Source organism: Octodon degus, unplaced genomic scaffold, assembly GCF_000260255.1.
Source record: "Octodon degus isolate 3935 unplaced genomic scaffold, OctDeg1.0 scaffold00123, whole genome shotgun sequence".
NCBI lineage: Eukaryota > Metazoa > Chordata > Mammalia > Rodentia > Octodontidae > Octodon > Octodon degus.
In genome coordinates, this window is record NW_004524699.1 from 1,597,353 (window position 1) to 1,607,289 (window position 9,937).

At 61.1% G+C, this 9,937-nt stretch overlaps 1 protein-coding gene across 1 annotated transcript in view; it reads right to left on the reverse strand.

Moving 5' to 3' along the window:
* Positions 1–9,937, reverse strand: part of Ccdc187 (coiled-coil domain containing 187) — a gene marked incomplete at its 3' end in the record, with an annotated part of 23,374 nt that overhangs the window by 11,083 nt on the left and 2,354 nt on the right. Inside the window, exons 2-5 of the mRNA XM_023700242.1 lie at positions 9,318–9,429; positions 7,660–8,139; positions 2,392–2,490; positions 241–301 (exon numbers count right to left, since the gene is read on the reverse strand). Coding sequence (XP_023556010.1) covers positions 241–301; positions 2,392–2,490; positions 7,660–8,095 — 596 coding nt within the window. The remainder of the gene's footprint in view (positions 1–240; positions 302–2,391; positions 2,491–7,659; positions 8,140–9,317; positions 9,430–9,937) is intronic.

Here is a 9,937-nt window from a genome sequence, read left to right on the forward strand (position 1 = left end):
ACACACACACACACACACATGCGTGCTCAGACGCACATGTGCACCGCTCCGGCCTGGCCACTGCAGCTCTGAGGTCCCACCTGAGTGGTACGTGCCCCCACCTTCCTGCTGCTGGCCCGGGTGTGGCACCAGGAGGCCGGAAGGGGTGCACACCTGCACGTGGTCTCAGCCAAGGCTGCCCGGTGCCCACGGAGCGGCCTCACATTGGACCACTCAGCGCCACTCCACTGGTCCAGCTACCTGACCAGGCCGCTGTCCTCCCTCTCACAATCTGGAGCCCATGTCATCAACCACGCCTTCTCTGTGGACAGGGGCCTCGGGCCAGGGAGGTCAACAGTTGGTCTCAGTGAGCCTAGACGTGGGTTGCATCCAGCCCCCCCCCTCACCAGCTTGGACTCTGGGCTCCAAATCCTAAATAAGGAGCGTGCCAGCAGCCCCGCCCACAGGGCCCCAAGCCCCAGGGCAGTCACCAGCTCTGAACCCAGCTCATTTTACTCTTTAGCTTAGAGACTGGCTCTCACGCCGGCCTGGAAGTTGTGGTCCTCCTGCCTCAGCCTCCTGAGTTGTGGGGCTCCCAGACACACACAGATGTGTGGGGTGACAGTCGCCCCTTGGGGCAGGTGGCCTGGAAGGTCTGGATTCTGCCAGCTTAGCGCAGAGCCCACAGAAGCCAGCACCTCGCAGCTGTCCACCCCGGGGCCAGTGAGACGAGAGTGGGGAGCAGGTGGACCAGCCCCCCGCACTGCCCCACAGCTGCTCTGCAGCTAGAGGCGGCCGGCTGCCTCTGTGGGCCGGAACGGGGCCAGAACCAGGACTGGGACTGGGTCCAGGACCTCCACAGGGGCCGGCCACTCCCCTCCGGCCCCTCCTCACACAGCCAGCTCCCGTCAGCCCAGCAGAGGGGTTCTGGTCGATAAATGGGTCCTGACGGGCACATTTTTTTCTTCTGCTAAGCCGTTTAATGGCAATTAATTTTTTTATGAGAGGATTTTTAATCTGTGGAAATGGATGAAGTCCCCAGGTGCCCTGTCACTACTCCGGGCCAACCTAATCTATGATAAAAAATGCAAAGCGAGGTGATATAATCGGAAATTAAAGACCACCCTTCATTTTCCTTTGGCCCGGATGGATGAATATTTTATAACTATTGTGATTTAATTTTTTGTTAACTACAGCAAATTTCTAATTCATCCAATTCCCAAGTCCGGCAGCTCTGACCCCTGAACCCAGACTCATCTCTCCTTAGCCCAGCTGTGACTTCGTCACTGACAGAAACTAATGGTGACCACCATCAGGGTGACACGGAGCTAGCGATGATGGATGTGGCCGGGGGCACGCCCTGCCAACCCCATGTCAGGCAGCAGGCAGGTCATTTTTCAAGTAAGCCATTAAAACCCAACAAGCCAGAAAGTTCGGGGGAGGCGACGTGGATGGGGCGCTTCTTGTGTGTTGCCGAGGGTCTTACAGTGTCCCCAAATCTTTTTTCCAGTGGAGTATTTCCTTCCTGTCCGGCGACACCACTTCCAGCCGGAAGGACACGTGTCACGCAGTCCTGCTAGGCTTCCTGCTTCCCCCAGGCCTGTCACCAAGCAGTGCCCATGGGGAAAGCAACACCGGGGCCAGGACAGAGGAGACTGACCACGCCAGGCAGGACCAGTGCTGCCCGGGGGACAGCACAGCCACCCACCAGGCCAGGGTGTCGGGGGAGCCTGAGGTGGGCTCACTGGGCAGCTCAGGAGCCCCACCTGGCCCTGCAGTCACGGTGTGCTTAGCGTGAGGGTCTCCCAAAGCCTCCACAACCCTGAGAGCCTGCACTCCCTCCACCAAGGTTTCTGTGCTGTCCCCAGAGACCAGAGGCATGCAGCTGCCCTCCGGCTCGGAGCACGGGCAGCGGCCTGGGTGGGTCAGACCAGCCCTGGCTCTGTCTACCTCAGCGGCCCTGGGCAGGCTGCAGAACCTCCCAAGACTCGGTTTTCCCACCTATAAGATGCAGCACACCTGCCTCTAGGGACCCAGCTGGGGGCTCACCCCACAAACTGAAAACCACACCCAAGCCCTGGCACCAGGAGCTTTGTGGGGCCTCAACCTCAGGGAGGTGTACCCCAAGTTACAAATTCCTCTGCCCCACTACCCATGGTCACAGGGTGGCCTTCAGGACGTGTCATGAAATTTCATGCTGGCTCGTACCCCAGAGACCTGCTGACCTCGTGGTGTCCCTGCAGGCTGCACACTAAAGATGACTGGTGATCTTGGGGCAGCACAAGGGATGCTGCCCTGCACCGTGTGAACCAGGGCCACCAGGTCGCCAAGCCCAGCGCTGGCGTGGCAGCCAGGCCCCTGGACCGTGAGGACCCCTGTCATGGGCAGCTGGGGCCAAGGCGTGAACCTCACCTTTGCCTTTGGCGGCTCTGCTGGGTGAGGGCAACCTGGGGGCCCCCCTGTCCCTTCTGCAGGAGCGGCTCCGTGTCCTCCTGGTTTTGTCTTGGGGACCTTGAGTAGGAGAAGAGAGAAAACACCAGGCCAGGAGGTGAGCGGACTCCTCACTGTTTGCTAAGCAAATAAAGAACGGAGCAAATAAGCTCCCCACTCCCCACCCCAGTGTGATAGTTAGCTGGCCAGGGAGAGGACCAAGGCCCAGAGCAGGCAAGGCAACCGGGCTCAGGGCAGAGATCTCCCAGAATTCTCAGCATGTGTGGCCCTGGTTATCCCGTTTCTGGCCTTTGGTTGAGCTCTCTGGTGTCAGCACAGGGGCCTGGCAGGGAGCTGAGAGGCTGCACCTGCACTGCAGGAACACGGACAGTGGGGGCCCTGGCTGGGGGGACCCAAGGTCTCAGAGCCCCTCAAAGGGATAGGTGACGAGAGGTGACTCTGTACTTGGCCACGGCCCCTGGCTGCCTGACGCCTCTGGTCCCTGGAAGGAGCAGTGCAGGGCTGCACTGGGTTGATGCCCCACATGCCTGGCACCACACACCTCATGTGTGCTGTGGCTGCTGTCCAGGGCATCCCACCGGCCACCATCCTCCTACAGCCCAGGAAAATCCTCACTGCAGATCCCTGGGCCACCCGAGCTCTTGTCCCCTCAGAGCACATGGGTCCCCCTCTCCCTGGCTTGGGATATGGACTACACCCTGAGCCCCTCAGCTGCAACCCCACTCGGGACCCTCCAGGGGCTCTGCTGCCCGGAATGAAGCCTAGGTCCCAGGGCCACTCAGAACCAAGGCAGGAGCAGGGCAGCTGTGCCCTGGGCCCATCCTGGACCCGCCTGGGTGTTGCCTTTGCTTTCACCTCTGGGACCAGGCATGCCAGGCCAGGTAGTGCCCTGGCTGAGAAGTGGACCAGCGAGCCCAGGGTGGCAGGGTCACTGGGGACGTGGGGATGACCTGGCCTCTTGGGGACGCCTGTCCGACCCTCTGCCCTACCTGCTGCCTGGATCCCTTGCTCCAGAGGCACAGGGTTAGAACACACGCTCACATACACACACACATACACCCACCCTTTCCCAGCAGGGTCCCTGGGAGCCTCCATTCCTCTCCATGAGGGGCCCAACCTGGACCCCTCACCAGGAGCCTGGAGCTGGGTGACCTGGGAGAGCTCACGCCCCACTCCTAGAGGCGTCTGGTCTTTCCCTTGGGGCTCTGCCTCACGGATGCCGCTGAATCCTGGGCCAGGGCGAAGCGTGAGTGGGAGAGGGGTTCTGGGCAGCTTGGCTTAGCTTGGTGGCACTCCACCCCAAGGCCCAGGCCCAGGCCCAGAAATGCAACCTGCAGGCCCACTGACACACGCGGGCCTGGGAGGCACATAAGCCACTCTGCAAGGCGACTCTGGCACCCAGCAGAGAGCTCCAGGGACCTTCTGCTCAGTGCCCAGCACAGGCTGGCCCACACTCGAGCAAGGGGGCCACAGCCCGAGGTGGAGTCCTGCCTGCACAGCATGCATGGCAGTACGTGCCTATGATCCCAGCACTCAGGAGGCTGAGGCAGGAGGACTGTCATAAGCTCAAAGCCATCCTGGGCTTCAAAGTGAGTGCAAGGCCAGCCTGACCTGCATAGCAAGACCCTGCCCCAAAGATAAAAGACCAAAACATTTTTTAAAAATCCATTTGTGCAAAAAGACATGGTGATGCAAATATTTATTTATTTACTTATTTACTTACTTTTGTGCCCAGCACTGGGGGTGGAACCAGGGCCCCACACACCCTAGGCAAATGCTCTACCACTGAGCTACACTTGAGGCTTTTGTTTGCTTGTTTTTAATCTGAGATGAGGTCTTGACAAATTCCCCAGGCTGGCTTCGGCTTTGAACTCCTCCTGCCTTAGCCAGTGTATTTTCTGGGATTACAGTCACATGCCACTGTATCCAGCTGACAAATTTTATATGTATCACACATGATATTTTTTTAAAAAATAAGCTATTATCTTAAAAACGGCAAGCATCTCCCCATACGCAGCTAGAGCAGGTCCCTAGCTCTCTGCAGGTAAGGGCTTTATTATTTATTTATTTAAATGTATTTGGTTGTCGCAGGATCTCACTGTGCAGGCAGCTCGGACTCGTGGTGATGCTCCTGCTTTCAGCCTCCCCAGCGCTGGGGTTGCAGGCATGTGCCTCTATGCCCAGACTATGGACAGCTCAGCCCTCCCTGGGAGCAGGGCTGGCGCTGCACGTGGTGCAGGGGACAGAACTGTGGTCCCCGCACACAGGAGGAGAGAGAAAGCACCAGGCCAGGAGGTGAGCGGACTCCTCACTGTTTGCTAAGCAAATAAAGAACGGAGCAAATAAGCTCCCCACTCCCCACCCCAGTGTGATAGTTAGCTGGCCAGGGAGAGGACCAAGGCCCAGAGCAGGCAAGGTAACCGGGCTCAGGGCAGAGATCTCCCAGAATTCTCAGCATGTGTGGCCCTGGTTATCCCGTTTCTGGCCTTCGGTTGAGCTCTCTGGTGTCAGCACAGGGGCCTGGCAGGGAGCTGAGAGGCTGCACCTGCACTGCAGGAACACGGACAGTGGGGGCCCTGGCTGGGGGGACCCAAGGTCTCAGAGCCCCTCAAAGGGATAGGTGACGAGAGGTGACTCTGTACTTGGCCACGGCCCCTGGCTGCCTGGCGCCTCTGGTCCCTGGAAGGAGCAGTGCAGGGCTGCACTGGGTTGATGCCCCACATGCCTGGCACCACACACCTCATGTGTGCTGTGGCTGCTGTCCAGGGCATCCCACCGGCCACCATCCTCCTACAGCCCAGGAAAATCCTCACTGCAGATCCCTGGGCCACCCGAGCTCTTGTCCCCTCAGAGCACATGGGTCCCCCTCTCCCTGGCTTGGGATATGGACTACACCCTGAGCCCCTCAGCTGCAACCCCACTCGGGACCCTCCAGGGGCTCTGCTGCCCGGAATGAAGCCTAGGTCCCAGGGCCACTCAGAACCAAGGCAGGAGCAGGGCAGCTGTGCCCTGGGCCCATCCTGGACCCGCCTGGGTGTTGCCTTTGCTTTCACCTCTGGGACCAGGCATGCCAGGCCAGGTAGTGCCCTGGCTGAGAAGTGGACCAGCGAGCCCAGGGTGGCAGGGTCACTGGGGACGTGGGGATGACCTGGCCTCTTGGGGACGCCTGTCCGACCCTCTGCCCTACCTGCTGCCTGGATCCCTTGCTCCAGAGGCACAGGGTTAGAACACACGCTCACATACACACACACATACACCCACCCTTTCCCAGCAGGGTCCCTGGGAGCCTCCATTCCTCTCCATGAGGGGCCCAACCTGGACCCCTCACCAGGAGCCTGGAGCTGGGTGACCTGGGAGAGCTCACGCCCCACTCCTAGAGGCGTCTGGTCTTTCCCTTGGGGCTCTGCCTCACGGATGCCGCTGAATCCTGGGCCAGGGCGAAGCGTGAGTGGGAGAGGGGTTCTGGGCAGCTTGGCTTAGCTTGGTGGCACTCCACCCCAAGGCCCAGGCCCAGGCCCAGAAATGCAACCTGCAGGCCCACTGACACACGCGGGCCTGGGAGGCACATAAGCCACTCTGCAAGGCGACTCTGGCACCCAGCAGAGAGCTCCAGGGACCTTCTGCTCAGTGCCCAGCACAGGCTGGCCCACACTCGAGCAAGGGGGCCACAGCCCGAGGTGGAGTCCTGCCTGCACAGCATGCATGGCAGTACGTGCCTATGATCCCAGCACTCAGGAGGCTGAGGCAGGAGGACTGTCATAAGCTCAAAGCCATCCTGGGCTTCAAAGTGAGTGCAAGGCCAGCCTGACCTGCATAGCAAGACCCTGCCCCAAAGATAAAAGACCAAAACATTTTTTAAAAATCCATTTGTGCAAAAAGACATGGTGATGCAAATATTTATTTATTTACTTATTTACTTACTTTTGTGCCCAGCACTGGGGGTGGAACCAGGGCCCCACACACCCTAGGCAAATGCTCTACCACTGAGCTACACTTGAGGCTTTTGTTTGCTTGTTTTTAATCTGAGATGAGGTCTTGACAAATTCCCCGGGCTGGCTTCGGCTTTGAACTCCTCCTGCCTTAGCCAGTGTATTTTCTGGGATTACAGTCACATGCCACTGTATCCAGCTGACAAATTTTATATGTATCACACATGATATTTTTTTAAAAAATAAGCTATTATCTTAAAAACGGCAAGCATCTCCCCATACGCAGCTAGAGCAGGTCCCTAGCTCTCTGCAGGTAAGGGCTTTATTATTTATTTATTTAAATGTATTTGGTTGTCGCAGGATCTCACTGTGCAGGCAGCTCGGACTCGTGGTGATGCTCCTGCTTTCAGCCTCCCCAGCGCTGGGGTTGCAGGCATGTGCCTCTATGCCCAGACTATGGACAGCTCAGCCCTCCCTGGGAGCAGGGCTGGCGCTGCACGTGGTGCAGGGGACAGAACTGTGGTCCCCGGCTACGCAGACAGCTTTAGCCCACGGAGCTCTCACCGGCCTGGGAAGCTCTTTAGATACCGTCTTAGTTGCCAGCCTGGCCCTGTCTCTGCTAGGAGGGCACCAGGTGGCCCTCGAGTCCTGTGCTGGCCTCTAGAGTACCTTTGGATATTACTGTCCGTTTAAATTCCAGGGCAGCAGGGACAGAGGCCAGGCCCGGGTTCAGGCACCAGCGCCCTCCTACCAGCCCTCCGCATCCCGGCTTCCGTCTTCCTCAGTGAGAGCCTTATCCCTGGCTCGGCTTGGAAGCCCTGTACTACAGTACACATCTCCACGCCTCCCAAGAGCCTCAACGGTCCTGGGCAGGGCCTGGGGCAGGTGAGGACCACGGGGCGGGCGCCATAGCTGCTTAGCTCCAAGCAGGTGGCCTGGTGGGCGGAGGCTGGGCCTGGGGAGGCCTGGAAGAGCCCGGAAAGGTGGTCTCTAGCTCCTCCCCTCTGCTTCCTGCCCTCCGCTGGGCTGCGGGCATGCACGTCCGCCCTGCCCGCCCACACACCATGCTGGCTCAGAGCCAGCCCAGCCCGGGCTGTAAGGTCCACAAACTTCAAGCCAAGACAGAGCTCTCCTGCAGGCGTCGCGTCCCAGCAACCGGAAAGTGCCTGAGACGCCCGCACCAATCTCTAGCGACTCTCTAGGTTCCTCTGGAACCTGCAGCACCTTGCACACGTCCCCACCTGGCCACATCACCCAGCCCTCCCCCCACCCCGCCATCCCTCCCCGCGCTGCCTCGGACCTGAGTGCGCCAGGGCTGTCACCTTGCAGGTCCTCCTCTGGGGCGTGGGCGCAGGAGCGGAGCAGAGGCATGAGGCGCTGGAGGGGGCTGAGGTGCCCAGGGAGGCACAGCTCGCCTGTCCCCGGGCCTGCTGGCGGATCCGGTCCCGCAGCCGCTCCAGCCTTGGGTCACTCTTTCTGGGTGGCCGCTGTGACCCCAGCCCCCGTGGCGGCTGCTCCTTCCAGGGCCCATGGGGAGGGGCATGAGACACATGGCCCCCTGAGGAGCCAGACAGGCGGCCAGAGGACACCGAGCTGCCCCCATCCCTGGTCTCCTGGTCAGTGGACCACACGGGCAGGCTGCAAGCCACGCCCCGCCGTGCCGGCTCTATAGGATCCCTGCTGCCTGGCCAGGCCAGGAGGGGAGGTGGCCCCGGGGCCCCCGGCTGCTGGGCCATAGCCACGACGGTCCTCAGCCACAAGCGGATAGGGCCGGTCTTCCCTTGGAGAGAGGGACAGGCATGCCGTCAGGCTGGAGCCCTCCGTGCTGGGCACCTCTGCCAGGAGACCCCTGCCTCCCTCTCCCACCTCAGGGGCAGGACAGTTAGTGAAGCACTGCCGTGTGGCTCGTGCTGTCTCAGGTCCTGTCCACAACCCGTGAGGGCTGGCTTGCATCCCAGGTGGGGCCCCAAGGCTGGGAGAGCCAGGCCTGGCCCCACTGACCCGCACTGGCAACATAGACCCCCATCCATGCTGTGCCTACCTGCGCTCTGTGTCGGCCCTCCTGAGGCCCCCTCTCCCCAGGACTCTGGGGGAGGATGGGCCTGGCTTTGGGGCCCCCCTGGTGCAGGGCAGCAGTGCGCCCCCTAGGCAGGTGGGCAGCCCACCCGGGAGTGGGGTAGGCATGGGGCCATCACGTGGCAGCCTGGATGCCTACCGCCGGGCACCCGTGGCTGCTCGGGACAGCTGACGCTGCCTACCCTGAGTGCCCGCCCGTGCTGGTCCCCTGGTCCAAGGGCAAGCCTTAAGGACGGTCATGAAATAGGGGGATGGTGGGAGCAGGCCTGCGGGTAGCAGGTGGGGCTTCCCAAGGGGCTGCCTCCCCAGGGTGGGGAGGATTCCAAGTGACCCAGTGACAGCATAATAACCCCGTGTCACTCATGACAGGGCCTGGGGCTGCCACTTGCACCCCAGATGCTGTCCAGGACCAGGAGCTCCCGCACCTCTTCAGGGCTGCCAAGAGGGCTTTTGGTCACCCTGGCTGGACAGGCTGCGTGCTCAGAGCCCTGGGGCTTACCCTAGCTACAGGCTGACCTTGGGCATAGGAGGTGGGGGCAGAGGGATCCCTGAAGTGCTCCTTCCCTCCCGAGTGTCCCCTGAGAAAGGCGGGGGACCCCTTGGCTCTAGGTGATGTAGGGAACCTGGAGAATGTCTGTTCTGTGCTGCAGTTCTGGGGGTGCCCGTCGTGCTAGGCCAAGGCGCACCACTGAGCTGTACCTGCCCACCCTGAGGCTGCTCCCAAAGGCCTCAGAGCAAAGGGACAGTGCCGGGAATAGAAGGCACCACCACCGCGTGCATCCCCTGCCACCTCCCCAGCCTCAGAGCATGAGATCCTCGAGCAGCCCCAGGGCTCCCACCCAGTCCCAGGCCAGGCACCCACAGGGCTGAGCGCGGCAGTACCTCTATGGCCAGGTCCCTGTGGCAGCACCGTCTGACTCTGCCTTTTCTAACCAGCCTGGTGTCGGGGGCTGGCCCGGAGGCCCGACACTCCTGGGGACATCACTCCTTGAGGCTGAAACCGAGCAAACCCCACATGTGTGTCCCTTCATGACACTGGCAAGAGGTGGGCCCTGCATGCCTTGATGTCCCCATCACAGCACAACAGGGCGGTCACGTTCGGCACGTCGTTAGCACAGGGCAGTCAGGAAAACATACCTGTGGGTAGGAAGATACCCGGTAAATGCAGAGCCACAGAGTGAGCCAGGCAGAGCCCTGGCCTGTACGTGGGGTGACTCCGGCCACCCTCCCCAGCAGTGTGTGGACAGGGACACGGCGGGCTCCGCAGGGTGAGGCTCCCTCTGCTGGTGTCCGGGCCCTGCCAGCCTGTGGGGTCCCAGGACGGCCACAATGGCTGGGTCTGCCACGGGCAGCCAGGAGCAGAAGGTTCCCCAGAGAGCTAACAGGACCACAGTGGGGTCCTGCAGGGAAGCCCTACTGCATCCCTACTTTATGGGGAGCTGGAGCTCAGCCTGCTGCAGGTCCTGGCAGCGTCAGAGGCTAGGAGCCCAAGCCGCCCCCAG